The sequence below is a fragment of the Lagopus muta genome, chromosome 9, assembly GCF_023343835.1.
Source record: "Lagopus muta isolate bLagMut1 chromosome 9, bLagMut1 primary, whole genome shotgun sequence".
Taxonomy (NCBI): domain Eukaryota; kingdom Metazoa; phylum Chordata; class Aves; order Galliformes; family Phasianidae; genus Lagopus; species Lagopus muta.
Window position 1 is genome coordinate 20,852,866 of NC_064441.1, and position 15,968 is coordinate 20,868,833.

The following is a 15,968-nucleotide window of genomic DNA, read 5'->3' on the forward strand; positions in this document are numbered from 1 at the left end:
CGGGGCCCGCCCTCACGTGACGTTGCGTGGCGGCGCGACCGCCATCTTGTGTTGTTGGGGCCGAGCGGTCGCTGTGGCTGTGAGGGACTCTCCGTCCGAGAGCGCAGGTAACGCCGTCTCGTCGGCTCCCTGCTCTCGCCGGCCCTTCGGCCGCCTCCCCGCCGACGCGCTCTTGCCGTCGACGCGTTCTCCATCCCCCGGAGCAGCTCCGGGCTCCCGCGGCCCCGCGCACCGGCCCGCCCGGCGGCTCCCGTCCTCCGCGGTCCGGGGGTGCCGCAGCCCCGCGGCCTACAACGCAGCGGGGCTCTCGGGCCGGGCCCGGTGGCGAGAGCGCTCCCGCCCGGCGTCCCCCGCTCCCGTCGCGTTGTGCTGTCGCTGAGCTCTGCCCGGCTCTCACCGGGGCGCGGGCCTCGCCTTCTCCGAGCGACCGCCCGGCGGCGAGAGGCTGTCAGGCGGCGGCGGGGCGCTCGCGGCTCCTCGCGGCGCTGGGGGTCGGCGGCCGCGCCTCCCGTCACGCTGAGCTGTGCGAGTTCCCTCCTCCCCAGCCGGCCCGGGCCCTTGGGCCTGCTCGCACGCAGGTGCACGCTGAGCGCAGCCTCTGCCCCGCTCGGAGCACGCCCGGCGCTGTCAGGTGCTGCGGGCTGAGGAAGGAAGGAAGGAAGGAAGGAGCTCGTGGAGCGCTGAGCCTCTCCGGCCCGCAGGCGCAGAGTGTTGGAAGCAGCCATGACCAGCAAGCAGGCCTTGGCAGCCCCACGAGAGCACTGATCACGATCGTGTACGTTTGGTATTGATCTAAGACAAGTCGTTGCAGTGTCAACAAAGGAACTCTGTGCAATCCCACTTTGAAGTGGGACAAGTTGCAGGATAACAGGAGCTGCTGCCAAGTTGTACGTTTGGAATAAAATGTATTTTTTCCCTGTAACCTTCAGCACAACATTTTCTTCTTGCTGCTGCAGTGCTTTACCTCTTACCATATTGTTGTTTTTTTTTTTTTGTGGGCTCGTTCTCTTGGGTGGGAGGGTAACTAACTTCTGAATTCTGTTTATAATCTCTCTAACTCCTTGCCCCTCGTTCTGTTTTCTTGCTTCAGGAGCTGACTTGGGCAAGTTCTTGGAAAGTACGTGTTATTTTTCTTTTCCCCGCTTTTCCCATAAATCTGCTGGTTGCTCTTGTTTTTAGGAACCTTTGTAATAAGCACAAACTCATTTGCTCTTTTCTGAATAGGACATTTAATAGATTCCCAGTGTGATACTTTGGAACCATTATAAGCAGAATTGGCTGTTGTAGTCACCAACAAATGCTTTCTTCTGCTATTTTTAAGCTCTGTTATGAGATGGTGGCTGCAGTAGATAAGATCTTCAGTATTAATGAGATTTTGGTATTCCTGCAGTTCACTTGGTTAGGCACTCCTTGGACAGTTAGCTGATGTTGAACTGAAAATGTGTGTCCTAATCAGTCCTGGGAGAACCAGCAGAAATGCTGGAGCGTCTGCTGTCACTCCCCCTTCACCCATCAGGCTCGTATAGAAGTTCTGTAAGGTTAGTGTGAAAGGTCACACATGTTGCTGTTAATTCCTCACCATACATGATTAGACAACGTTTAATGATCAGCCATATTAAAAAGTAGCTTTGCACATGGAGGTTCAATGTCAGCTCATTCTGAGACTTCGATAGCCCCTTTCAACATCTCACAGTATTGTGGATGCTTTCTTAATGCCTTCAAGAGCTGCTTGTCATCTCCCAGTACCTGGTGACATGAGGGAGGTTGATCGTGGTGTTTATTTTGGGACCTTTTCTGAATGTTTTCTTGAGTGTGTTTTGAAATAAGAGCTTTGAACTAAAGTGAAAAGTTGCTACTTGCAGTGATGCGTAATAGTAGGCAGTAATGATAGCACAGCAACTTGAGTTCTTGTAGGTTCTTTTTTGTTACTGTTAATGATCTGAGGACTGTGAAGAATCCTTAGGTACTCTTAGTATATATATTTTTTGCTGTTCATTAAGGATGAAGTAATGAAAAATGTGGTCTTTATATTGACATAGGTGAAAATTGTTTGTAAGCAGTGAGTTGAGGTTTTTACAGCTTAATTTGTCAGACTGCTTACTACTTGATTGGTGAGAAGATCTTGACCATCAAAGGTGAGGGAGCAAGGAAGGAAAGGAATTCAGACTAATCCCTACTGCATTTCTTCTGCTTTTGCTGTCCATTAAGGCCAGTGGTCCAAATGGAGCTCTGTTGTGTACTTGAGGTTCCTAAACCTGAATGTAGATGAAATGCTGGTGGCACTTGTAAGATCTTTAGCTACTCGGTTTCCAAACAAGCCAGGTGTCAGTCATGTACTGGGGTAGCCACGCAGACTGGCTGGGGAGGTTGTTTGCTTCTGTGAGCCTCTGCTGAAGGATCTTTGTAATTATTTAAGCGTGCAGGGAAAACATTAGTGCACAGCAATTCATGAAGATGAGCCAGGCACCTGAGTCAGGATCTTTTCCTTCCCTTTTTCCCCCTCTTCTGAAATGGTTCAGGCCTCCTGCTCTTTAGATTTTTTTTTTTGTTAGAAATAAGAATATGAATTTTTTTTCTGCCTATTTTTGTCTAAGTTCAAGTAAGTGTCAAATGTGTCTTCATTCTTTCACTGGAGGTCTTGAAAATTTGGTCCTGGAGCTTGTTAAAGTATGAAGTTAAGTCTTCTGGCAGTCAGGATATCCTAGCATGCTTTTCTCAGCATTGCTCAAAGAAGACTGGAAATGAACTGTATTAAATTCATGATTAGAGGTAGAACCACAAAGCTGTAGGGATTGGAAGCGATGCCTCAATGATGGCTCAGTCCCAGCCCCTGCTAAAGCAGCTTCCCTATGGTGTGGCACACAGGGTGTGTGGGCAGGTCTTGAGTCTTCTGAGATCTCCACTGCTCTGTGGGCAGCTGTGCCAGTGCTCAGGTAGGAGGGGGCTGACCAACAAGATTTCAGTTTACAGGTGTGAAAACACAGACCTGATCTGCTTCCTTCTTCCCACATAGGTTGCTAGAGATTCCCTGGCTGTTTCAGTAAGGAAAATCCCTTTTCTTCTTATTGAGGGAGTTTCTGTGTTTAAGGGGGCTTTTTGTGCATTTTCCTCATTAATTGATTTTAATTAACTGAGCAGCATTTAGAAACACTTGTGTGAAATGAGGGGGGGGGGAGGGGGGTGGTGGTATTTGATGAGAACAAAGTCTGTTACAAAGTGTAGCTTAGCCTGTCCTGCAGGCAAGTCCTGAACATTCTTTGGCTGTGGAAAGGGTCTGCATCAAAAACCATCGGAACAGAAAACCCAGCAAGTTTGTTCAGGATGTGCTGAACTTGTGGATGGAGCTAAGAAGCAGCATGAAGTGCTTGAAATTATAAGGTCTGCACCACATCGGCCCTCTTGTGGTTGGTCGGTGGTTTTGTGTGTGTGTCTGTATGCATACGTGCACATATAAAAGCACGTTGTTGGTTGTAGTGATGTTTAGTAACGTTACTTTTTTCACCTTCAGCCCAGGTGGTGGTGGAGGACTGTAGAAGGCAAGTCTAATGTACAAACTAGCTTATGTGTAATGATGGGAGAGTAAAGCAGCTGGAAGGATAGTCGTGTTAAACAGCTGTTGGTACAGTGTACAAGTTGGTACCTTGTGCTCTGTTACTGCATCTTTCATCATTTTCATTCTGTATAGAGAAATGCTTCCCCTCCATCCTGTCCCTGGCAATGAAGTGGTTTCACGTTGTTGATGGCCTTCACTGTGAAAGACGTGTGACGGGGCAATTCAGAGGCTGCAATTTCACACATACAGATTAGATTGGATAGGAGGTTTGTGGGCTGTGTGCAATGGTGTGTCAGTTCAGATTGCAAGGAATAGAAGGAAACTTTGTACAGATTACATTGCAGGGGGTTTTGTGATGACGAGTAGATGAACTTTCACCACTTGAGATGTCAGTAATGTGTCAGGGAGTCGTGTGGCTGGCAAGTAATTGATTTGATCAGCTGTGATTTGTGATCCACATATGGTAGTGCTGCAGGATGGCTTAGGTTGGAGGAGGCAGCCCTTTGGTGGCTGTGTGCCCCAGCTCCCTGCTCAAACACTGTTGGTGCCAGGCAAGAAGGCTGTGCAGAGTGTGTGATAGACAGAAAGTGAGGCTGCCCGTGCTCATCGTGTGTAATAAAGTTTTAAAGTCTAAGTAACTCATGTCTTTATTTAATAAATCAGGGGACTTGTTCAACTCTCCTTGAAGAGGGAGATTTGTGAGTTGTAAATGATGTTGGAATCATCTGTATGTATACTTTTCGTATCAGATACTGGACTTTAGCAGTACTTAGGTGGGATTGGGATAACCATGCAGGTTAGTGTAAAGATACAGTGCTTAGATGTTCACTTCTGTCGATCTTCAGTAGTGTGGACGTAAAGAGAGGAAAATGGATCATCTGTTAAGAACTCACGTAATTATGTGTAGTAATGTAATGTAAATATATAGTATGTACTATAATAAATAATAATACTATACTAAAATAAAAAAAACACACTCTGCATGTGCTAGTTCTTTCTGCTAAGAGTTTTGATTTGATATTTCCTTAACTGTTGAGTATTTTTTTTCTCAAGTATAGGAGATGTCTGAACTGCATGCATGGGAAACCTTAAGGAGAGACAGGGAGGGAATATTTCTACAGAGCCCAAAGAAGCCGCTTATATAAACAATATCTAAAGAAAACCACAACAGCCCAGGTCTGTTAATTCAGTGAATGTGGTCGGAAACTTTTTTCCTGCCATTCTGAATGCACACATGGGCAGTACAGTGTGTGACAAGCAGGACAGAAAGGCTGCAGTGAGTTCTTGGTTGCATTCCTGTAGTCTGGCAACTGGGAGTGAAGCGCTTGTCCAGAAGGAGACAGGCTGAGCATCCTGATCTGTAACAGTTTGTGGAATGAAGCAAGCTAAATAAGATGTACCTAGCAGAACTTTTCCTATATACAAGGTAGAGACAGATGTGAAAGTGATTTTTCGGCTGGAAGACGGAGTGCTGGCAGGGTTTTGGGACAGGACTTGGAATGAGAAATGGTTTGCGTTCCAGCCAGTGGCAGGGCCAAGGGTGTGGTTCTCTGACTCTGCTTGCAGCTGAATCACTGCTCTCTGAAGCCCTGTCACAAAGGTGGAGGTCATCCTGCCTGCTGACTGGCAAACTTGGGACAGCTTTCGTGTCTTTTGTGTTCGGGTGAAGCAAACGATGCTTCACCCTCTGCTCCTTCTGACCTCAAGGTTCAGATTCAGAGGTAGGAAAGGAAGCCATCTGTAAAAGTGGTGTTTAACGTTCCTTGGTTTGGTTTTGTTAGACGTGCACATCTACTCAGGCTTTTGTCATTCTGTCTCAGCATAGCTTAGTGCCTGCTTTTTGCATTTGCTATTGGCCGTGGTGCTGCATGTTGCAGGCTGCAGTGCTCCATGAAAGCTGAGGGTGGACTGAGCGAGCAGAAGGTGCTCAGGTGCTCCTACTGCATGGGAATGTGGTGGGGAATGTGGTGGGCAACGTTTGGCCAGAGATCGCTGAGAGGCAGGGATTCTATTGCAGTGATTTGGGACAGTGAGCTTATGAGTTGAGATCTGTAAGTGCAGCTTTTATAGAGGCACAGTTTTGGTAGAAATTGATGGATTAGATGCGATTCCTTTAGGAAAAACTTCCTCTTGGAGTGTGGGTAGATAGGATTTGAAAAATTCACTGCCTGTATCAACATAAAGACCTGGGAAGTCAGAGGGGACTGCTGTGACTCGTCTGGCATCTTGCATAGTATGAGTAATGTATTTGCTGATGATGTTCTAGCTTAAGCAGAAAATTACCTTTTAGAAAATCATCCAGTGTTGACCTGGAAACAGTTGACTCTGTTGCTTATCTCTGAATTTCTCACTTCACTCATTTATCTGCATAATCTTGGGTCTTCTGTCTTTTTTGCTTGCATGATCGTTCACTGTCTGTGCAAGATATTTCTTAATTTTTTCTAGAAGCTCAACAAATAGAACTTTGTTTCTCTTGTTCTCCTTCGTGGAGCCTATCTGCAACGTTTTATCTGTTTCTGAGCACCCTCTGATTTATCAGCCTTCTTGCCTTCCTGAGAGCAGAACTGAAAACACTATTCCTCCAGCGGGCAGATACAAAGTGAATTTAATCTGTGTTGTATTTATGCAGTGTTCTGTGTTAGGTGTTCAGCTCAGCGTTGTCGTGTTCCTTTCCAGCTGCTTGTTGTTATAAACCTGAGGTTGGTCTAAAGGCTGTTTTCCCAGAATGGCCTTGCATCTGTTGTGTATCGCTTACATTTTCTGCCTGTGAGTCTTTTGATGGGATGCTTGGGCCTATTAAGTGCAACCTGCTATACTGGGCAGAGCAATTGAATAATTCATAATGGTTTTATTGATGATGTGTCACTTGCATTACCATACCTATTTTTGTGAGCCTTAGGTTTTAGAAGTGATGTAAGCCCATGTTAGAAATTCTACAGAAGTTGAGGATAGCCTCTTATATTTGTATTTTGAGGATAATTTGTGTTCTGTGATCAATTTTGGATTCTTTTATGAGGGAAGGCTTAAAAGCACAAAGAGAAACAACACTGTAGGTCATGGTGGTTTGAGACCTAACAGGCACTGAGAATGACTCGGACTTTTTTAGCCTTCTTCTTAATTGAAATGTCCTGGAGATGTTAGAATTTATTTACCTACTGGAGCAATGAAATATCTGCTCTTAAAGTACGTTTTGTTTGAATGTCTTCCATAAATCCTCGTTGGTTGGCCTTAATTTTGTCAGTGTCCTTTGATCAGTGTTGCCTGCTTGAGCTGATGATTAATGTTGGATTGATAGCGTAGCACCTGAGTCATCCTGCTTACTGCTGTGCTGAAACTTTTAGAAACCAGTGAAAATCAGTACTGATGCTCAGTGAATCCGTGTGGTTTTGAATTCAAGGCAGTGAAATTGGCTGCAGTATCTGCTGCTTGAATGCTTTCTTACTGATTGCTGAAGGTGAAGCTGGATCATCTTGATGCGATGTAGCTGCTGCACAGTGGAGCCCTGCTGTGAAATTCCTGCCCCAACTTTAAGGAAAACCTAATGCCTTGCTGTTGAATCTACCTGCATTAGACTTTCGCTGTGTTCTTTGGCTCTCCAATTCTTTTTTAGCCAGTTTCTCAGTGCAAATGGGACCTGCCATAGCAGAAGTACCTTGGAAGGGAAGGATGCTTTTCTCAACCATCTCAGACAGCTGCTGATGTCAGAATGAGGTGGGGATGGGCAGGAAGGATGTTGTCTATTTGTTGCCAACTTAATGAAAACAAAAAATAAGCAAGCAAAGGTGTAAATTGCAATGAAGTCTGGATCTTGTTTAATTATTCTAATCATAGGAAAGATTGGGTGGGGAGACCTAAGTGCAGTCACTGCTGGGTCTCTGCGTGGAACGCTAACCATCAGCTGGTCTGTACCTGAACCAGCCAGGCATTTTGGTGAGACAGGTTGCTGTGTGCACAGATGGGCTGAGCTCTGTCATGGGAATGTGGGAGCTTAGCATAGGCTGCACATCTTAACTCAAGTACCTCAGGGCCGTGATAAAGCAGAGGGTTGTTAGTTAGGGTAGGATGTGGTTAATTAGGGTCGGACGGTCAGGTTGTGGTTGGACTCGATCTTTAAGGTCTTTCCCAACCTGGGCAATCCTGTGATTCTACACCCGTGAGTAATGGGCAAACCTTAATGGCAGTTGTACATAATATCTTGAGGTTGTGCGAGGTCTGGAAAACGTGGCAGTTCAAATACTTCAGAACTTCTGACTGCCAGCCTTTGGCCAGGATAGCTGTTAGGTACCTGTACGTTTTAACAGGGCAGACGTTGGGACAAACTTGTGCCACACTATCTCTAAACCTGCCTTAGGTTTTTTCCAACTAAAATCTCAGGCATTTCAACACGCATGTCTCTATCGTAGGATCAAGTTCTGGCTTGTCTGAAGCAGACACTGCTGTAAGTTCAATGCGTTTGTGAGATCCCTAATAGAAGTCTTGAAAAATAATGTCAAAATGGACAGGCTCGCTTTAATATCGTACCTACAGCAAAGCAATGATATTAATGCTGCTGATAGCAACTTGTCTGCCTATAATATTACCTGTTAATTGTGAGTGAAAGCCACTTAATGGCTTAATGTTATTGGATTACGTTTTGTGTGTGCTCAGTGGCTGAACTTCTGACTTCCAAAGTACTGAGCTGCTGACAAATGAGGGTATTTTTTCCCTGCCCAGTGCATGGGCTGGAGATGGGCTGATAGGACAACTCTTTGCTGGTGGGTCTGTGGCTGCAGTGCTGCCCCAGGAAAGCAGGGTCTCACTCCCAGTTTGTGTAGCAATTCTGGTTTGTGGCATTTTCCCCAAAACTGCTGTGGCAAACTGCAACTGTTCATAGGGTTGCAGTGGCATCTTGGTCCAGGATTGATCTGATTTAAGTCTCAGAGAAGAGGTTCCCCTTTGAAAGAGTGCTGGGAAGTTTTGGGTAGCGTTGCCCAAGCAGTGATATTTAATTACATCGTGACCTCACATTCTTGCTTAAAGCTCCCTGTGTGCTCTTGCTGTTTGTGGTTATGCAGATTCCTCAATCAATAGACATTAATTGGGAGAAAAGCTTCATTTGCAAAACTGCTGCAGTTCAAGAAGGGGCTGTACCCTCACCAAATTACATCAGGGAGGAAGTGTGGTTGGTTTGTGTTCATTTTTGTGATTTGTCATCCTTGATGAGTAAGGAGGCAGCGTAAGTTTCTCTTCTAAAGACCAAAATTAACATTTTAATTATTAATATTGAAGTTTGGAGTCTAAGAAAGTTAACTAGATAATAAAGACCTGATACCTCCATGCCTTTTCCTTGGGCAAAATAATGAAAAGGGAATGAACGATCAGGTCATAACTTTCCATTGCTCGCCCTTTCTTGCTCCACGCTGACTCCTCCATCTCGGTGTCAGCGCCACATGCTCTGTCCCTACTTGCCTTTCCAGTTAGTAGGGCTACTTGTTAACCTGCTGACTGTGTGTGCTGCCTGCTAGAGGCTCCTCTCCAGGCTGCTTTTCCTCTGCCCCTTTCTCCCAGATCATTGCCTGTCTCTGTAGTGTCCCATTTTCAGCAGTTTTCTTTTAGCACTGTTACGCTTGTAGTATCTTTGTCTGACTTACCTCTGATAGCATTATCTATTAGTGTACATTCACATCTTATTGCTGCCATTCTGATGGGGTTTGCTCTGGGCTTTTCTTGTTCAGCTACATTTTCATCCACTTACAGGTGTCTTGCTTTCAATTCAAAACGAATGCAGTCCTACCTAGGGAGAAGGTAATCTCGCTGAATGCATCTGAGAAGGGCTTCCCAAATCAGTGTTGTGGTCAAAATGGGGGACAAGGCCAATGTGCAGCACAGTGGGGTGAGGCTGTCAGGCTTTGAGGAGTCCGGTAGAGAGAGATGGAACAGGGACCTCCGTTTTTGGGAAGGCTGAAGAGGGATTGAGGCCAGGGGGATTCCATGACTTGTAATCTACCCCCTGAGCCATTTTTATTGCTTTCTCCTTTCGTATCTTCAGCTGCATTTTCATTGCAGTTTGACACCAGTGCCAGCCTTTCTTTTATTACTGATAGTGCACTAACTTCAGTTAGCTGGAAGCTAATGATCTCAGCTTCTCCGCTGGTCCACGTGGGTTATCTGTCTCAAGGCTTCTCTCCAGAACTCCCCAGCCTCCAGCAGGAGGATTTCAGGCCTTGCAGGAAGGAAAGGGACAAAAGCAATGCAGCAGTGCTGCTTGGAATCATTAGAGCTCTTCCAACCATGCACAGTAGTTAGCTGGAGTGGTCCCAAGGTATTTGTCACATACATGGCTGTTGTACATCTCCATTAGGAACCTAACTTCACCTCTGTAGCTTGTTTTGTAGAACTGATGAGCAGATTTACCTTCAGTGTTCTCCTGAGCTGTTGGTGGTTTAAAAAAAAAAAGGGCATCTCAAAGCAGACTGAAATCATTTCAGATGAGGCCTGTGAGACTACCTGGATACTTGGATTTTAATTGTTACTTTCTGGTCTGTGTAGTGGTAATAGTCCCATTTTATTATGTAGCTTTACTGGGGAAATGAAAACACTGGTTTGTATGTAAATTGTATGGAAAGGATGGACAAAATTAATCTGATCTGTAGTAAAAACACGTGAGCCAAATGTTGCCTGGTGGGTTTAGACTGCAGGGGTTTTTGCAGCTGGTTGTTATGTATATGTCCAAAAGAGCTGGGTGAGGTTTGCCCAAGCAGTTTTAGCATTTCGTGACATTTTGTAACTTTCAGGCTACTATTTTTTGGCCTTTAGTATAGTTATATCAGTAGCATATGCATTAAAAAATGCTTACTCTTGTTTTCTTTTTCTCTTCTTCAGTAGCTAATGCCCTTTTCCTGCTTTTATCTGCCCATCTTTTTTTTTCCTTTTCCATCATCTTTTCATGCAAAGTAAAGACAAACTTACCAAGCTCCTTATTTAATCCTTAGGTCTATTAAGGAACAGAGTTCTGATACAGCCAAGCTCCCTCCCTCCCATCTGTCTTTATGGTTCTTGAAGTCTAATCAACCAGTTTCTGTAGGTAATGCTTCCAATCCTTTTTTGTTATTGCGGGGAGGGACTTTGGCTACAGTGTGCTTGATGTTGAAATTGAAACAAAAACTTCCTCTTCATATTTGTTTGCTGTTGCTGGAAGGGAAGCTGTTATTTTCTTACTGTAAAAGTCACTTCTCTAGAGCTGGGCTGGACTCGCTTCTCACAGAACTCGGTAGCTTTCCCTTGCTCTCATTCCTGCCTGTCCAGCATGCCATTATCTGCCCCTGTCCATGTGCCCTTGTTATGTAGGAACTTTGACCTGACCTCCACTAGGGCCTGCAGTAACCTGGCTAATAGGGAGCAATGAGAGTAAGCAGTGTCTGAAGTTGTGCACCTTTTTGCTTAATAAAGCTAAGGATGAGAGAAATCCTAGCATCTCCTTGCAGACTTAGGAGAACGTCAAGCATTGGCTTATACCCATTTGTAAGGAAGCTTATTATTGAAGAGTGAGCAGTGGAAGTAGCTCGAATACTCGGACACTCGACTGGCAAGTCTGTCTTGCTGTAAATCTAGTGATTGTTTCTAAACCTTATTATTGTCAGGAAGCTACAGTTCTGTTAATTAAGCGTTACTGTTCTCACAGGAGAGGATTATGCGCCCAATTCTCCATGTTTGGCTGCCTTGTGGTAATCACTGATTTGCCAAGAGGCTGCTTGTGCAAACAGTGTCCTCAGACACCACTGATCCAGTGTCCTGTTGGAGCTGCTAAGAGGCATTTGGACCGGAGGATGCTATAGAAGCAACTGCATCAATTCTAGTAAATTATTCTGTGTTAGGGAGCTGAAATGGGTACTGTAAAAATAATATTAAAAAAATCCAGTAGTCGTTTTCTGCTGTTCTTTGCATGACCAGATGTGCTCTTGTTTGGGAGGAGACTTCTGGAGGACTGTATCAATCCAGTTGTTCTCATGGTAACACTTCTTATTTTTCAGGTTCAAGCTTTTTTAAAAAATAATAGAACAAGAAACAATGGCAGCAGAAACCCAGACACTGAACTTTGGGCCTGAATGGTGAGTTGTTTGTCATTTTAAAAAGCACTGTGACTTTTGTCTGTTGGAACTAAGTAGGTTCTGAGACTGAAAGGCACATCATGCTGTTGTAGTTCCCTACTGCTTTGCTGCAGTTTCTGACTGGTGACTGAAAGCAGTGTTATAAAGCTAGCCTTCATTTTTCTTTAAAATGGTACAGTCTATGAAATGTTGCATGTGGCAGTAGTGCACACCATTCACATTGCTGCGAGTACTGAGAGAGGAGTAATGCTTGTGATCTCAGAGGAATACACAAGGTGTGGTAGACAGCTTTCTTGTTTGTTCTTCCATGTGCTACGTACTAATAAGGACATTCTTACGCTGTCCTTCATGGAATGAACTCTGTACATAAGCAAGCATTCTTTTCCCAGTGTGAATATACACGAAACAAGCGTGCCTTGTCATCTCATCATTTCCTGCATTTCCATACAGAAAAGTGCCACAGGTAGTCAGCTGCTTAAAGGGAAATGAATCTGTGACACTGTGTAATTGTACTGATGTTTGTCTGGCATGTGTTGTCCTGGCCCAAGACTGACTGCACAAGTGTGATTATGTTTCAGTATTTGCTCCAGTTTTTTAATTAATTATTGGCTGCAACTGCAAACAAGACTTCAGCTGGTATGATTTCTAAAGAGTAATAGGATCCTTACATGTATAAATGAGTGTGGAATGATTACAGAAAATACAATTGCTGCATAGCACATGGTAGGACTATTGCTGGAGTATTGCATTCACATTATATGCATAATCTACAGAAATTGTGGGGTATTAAAGAAAGACACGATTGCCCCAAAGGCAAGGAGAAACTCGGTCTATTTAGTTAGATTAAAAGAATGCTAAGAATGACTTGAAATATACCCACTGGGCAGATCTTATGCTGAAGTGTAGCAGACAGACATTATGAGATTCATTGATGGAAGAAAGCTGTGGCTATATGGGGAAAAAAGAAGGGGGTGGGGATGGAGAGAGAACTCATTTAAAAACAAACCCCAAACGTTATTTTCCATGTAAGTTAGGAATAATGGAATAAAACTCTTTAAGATTTTTAATTACTATCTTGTGCTGCAGTATACTCCAGGGTGTCCCCTATGGTATTGTATCACTTCTTAATAGTAACTCTCTGGGTCACGTTTAATCTGGATTGGCATTGGAGGTTACACTGAGCCATCTAATCCTTTGATTAATGCCCCTCCAGACATCTTTCATTTGGATGTGGTGTGTAAAGAAATTGCCACTGGGTGGCACCAAACTAAAAAAAGAAACAGCAGTTGGACTTTTTTTTTCCACACAGAGGCTGGCACAGGTTGCCCAAGGAGGCTGTGGATGCCCCATCCCTGCAGGCATTCAAGGCCAGGCTGGATGTGGCTCTGGGCAGCCTGGGCTGCAGGTTGGCGACCTGCACACAGCAGGGGGTTGGAACTGGATGAGCACTGTGCTCCTTTGCAACCCAGGCCGTTCTGTGACTTAAAAATTATATTTTCCTTTCTGTGCAGTTTGAAAAATAACCCACAGAACATGCTTCCTTGCTTAGGTGGAAAATAAGTGTTGGATCAGTATGTTAGATTAGCCTGCCTGCCTTTCTGGCAATTTTGAAACTGTTGAAAATAGTTTCTAGTGTTATACTTGATTAAGGTGCACATCAGAGGAGGCTGCACAGAATGGTCTGCTTCTTTTGTCTTGACTTGCACCGTTTGTGGAATGTTCCTCAAATTAGAAAGTGTGGGGTGGTTGGCTGGCTGAGGAAATGGCTGGGCAGAATGAGACATTATATCCAATCCATCGATTAATTAGTCTCATTCTGCCCAGGCATACATCCAGTCATCAATGGATTGGGTGTAATGTTGTATAACAATCAGATCCTGTCTACAAGATGTTGAGTAGCTTGCCTGTGTAAGATAGGACAGATTCACTGGTGAGTGTACGTGGTGTTGTGAGTTAGCTTGAAATGTCTTTGAAAGTGTGGCTGTTCTGTACAGCTTGTGTACAGAAATAATGAAGTGTGGCATGCATGGTGAAAAACAGCATTCATTTTAATTCCTGCAAAACGAATCTGGAGTGTTGGCTTTCAGAGATTGCAATGATAGAGGAAGAAACTTCACTGTAAAATCTGTTGTTTGTTAAACTTTGTTAAATGTTTCACCCTTTTTCCTTGGAGTAGATTAATGTTTGCATGGTAAGAATTTTGACTTTGACCGAAAAATACCTGTTCTCAATCTTATGTAATGAAGGCAGATATATATATATATAATTGAATTTTGTTGACCTAGTGTAAGTAGTTCAGAGGTGAAGCTGCTTCACTGTGTAGTCAGCATTGAGTTCTTCAGGGGACTGAAGTGCTCATGGAGGTGTTTGTGTGCATATGAAACATGCTTTATTTTCTTTTTTACTTGGCTACCGGAATAGCGAGGAAAGCTATTTCATTCTTCTTGAAGCATCAAGTTTGTGTTTTGCAGTTAGACTGCGTAAATGTCTTTGCTTTGCTTTTAGGACTGGATTTATTTTGTATCCAATGTCTAAATGTGAGGAGAGGTTACAGCAGAGAGGAAGAAGCATTCTCCTGAAATCAGCTTTCAGAGCTTCCTCTGCCTTTTTTTCCCTAGGCTGCGAGCTTTGTCCAGTGGCGGGAGTGTGACATCCCCTCCTCTGTCTCCAGCTTTGCCAAAGTACAAACTAGCAGACTATCGCTATGGGAGAGAAGAAATGTTGGCACTTTTTGTAAAGGATAATAAGGTAAGCAGGAAGAGGAAGAAGGCCTGGCGTGTGCACAATCTTGTGATTAGAGATAGTTATTTGTATTATATGGTTATGGGCACAAATTCATATCCCTTGGCAGAGAACTGAAGAGGTCTGTTGCTCATTTGATCCCGTTCCTAATGCGTTAATTGTTCTTTTTGTCTTCTGAAGGGGAGATTCCTGAACTCCTTAGGTCAAAACACCCCACCTACATTGTCTTAATCAAATCTATTGCAACAAGTGACTGAGGGTTAAAGTCCCTTTGCAACCAAGCAGATTTTCTTGCCTTGGTAGCATTTTATTTAATATAATTAAAACAATTCATTGATTCAACTTGAAATTCAGGCAATCAGTTGCACTAACACACCACTTTGAAAAAAGAAAGTGAGAGCCCCCTGTTTATTTTCACTGTAGACAGTTAAGTTTAGCAGGTAACCGGCCCAGTCAGTGTTCCTCGTCATTTCTCTGGGAGTGAAGTTCACAAATACAGTCCAGCACGCGTTATACAACAACGTGGGGAAAAAAAGAAAACTAACTTTCAGCTACTTGAATTACAAGTGAAGGTTCTCATTGGTAGAGAAATCATATTTCTGAGGGTATTTCAGGTAAAGGAGTCATTGCTGCTGTGTTTGTAAACATGGGATAAATGAAGATTAGTGTATTGTGCAGCAGGCACACAGTGACCTGAGAGTCTGAATCACTCCAGGAACCTTACCTGTGAGTCATGGAGGGACAGCGAGAACAGTTTGCAGGTTAGCTTTGTTAGTAGAGGTGTATGCACACCTCTTCTGTGAATGTACTGGTGTTCTTGTACAGTGCTGGGGGCCTTGCATTGCTTATGCACAGATTCAAGGGCACTCAGTGTCCCAACTCCTGACACCACACAAAACCATCCAAAAATCAGATGCTGTGACTGAGGGTGTTTTCCATTGAAGTTGTGACTGCTCCATCCTTGAGTGGAGATACTTGGATAGGGCCCTGGGCAGTGTGATCTAGAGGATGGCAACCCTGCCCACAGCAGGGGGATTGTAATTGGGTGATCTTTAAGGTCCTTTCCAACCTAAGCCATTCTGTGACATTTCTTGAACTCCAGCAAGCCATGGCCACTTCCCTGGGGAGGCTGTTCTGGTGCCTGTTCACCCTCTCAGAGAAGAGCCTTTTCTGGAGATCCAGCCTGTGCCTCCCCTGTTGCAGCTCCATATTGAGCCCTCCATGAGAACCTGAGGGCACACTTCAACTTGTCAGAATTCTCTCTCTCTTCTGTTTTAAGCTAGGTATTCTTGGAGCAGTGTTCTCTGTTGGCATCATCAGAACTCACTTGGCAGTAATGCAGCTTGTCCACATGCTCAAGGATGCATCTTTTGATGGACATGCCATTAAAAGTTGTGTTCAAATTCATTTGTATTTAAATCATGATTAGTGTTCATTGCTTAATTTTATTTTACTTTTTTCTTCTCTTTGCTGATTATAAGTTGGAAATCTTGATTTTAAAATCGAATACAACCACAGAGACAATGTATGTGAATCCTGCTAATATACTAAGTGAAAATCCATGTAGAAATTTGCACTGCACTTAG

General features: G+C 44.1%; 1 protein-coding gene across 17 annotated transcripts in view; it reads left to right on the plus strand.

Annotated features, from left to right (window-relative positions):
- The window catches only part of GIGYF2 (GRB10 interacting GYF protein 2), a 73,271-nt gene continuing 57,303 nt past the window's right edge, over positions 1-15,968 (plus strand). For 5 of the 17 annotated variants that reach the window (XM_048955533.1, XM_048955548.1, XM_048955550.1 and 2 more), the window contains exons 1-3: positions 1-107; positions 11,563-11,640; positions 14,259-14,388. In XM_048955533.1, coding sequence (XP_048811490.1) covers positions 11,600-11,640; positions 14,259-14,388 — 171 coding nt within the window. In that variant the 5' untranslated portion in view covers positions 1-107; positions 11,563-11,599. Of the gene's footprint in view, positions 108-653; positions 776-803; positions 888-1,090; positions 1,118-10,524; positions 10,617-11,213; positions 11,388-11,562; positions 11,641-14,258; positions 14,389-15,968 lie in introns of those variants that run through there. The other 12 variants (XM_048955540.1, XM_048955541.1, XM_048955536.1 and 9 more) reach the window with 12 other exon arrangements.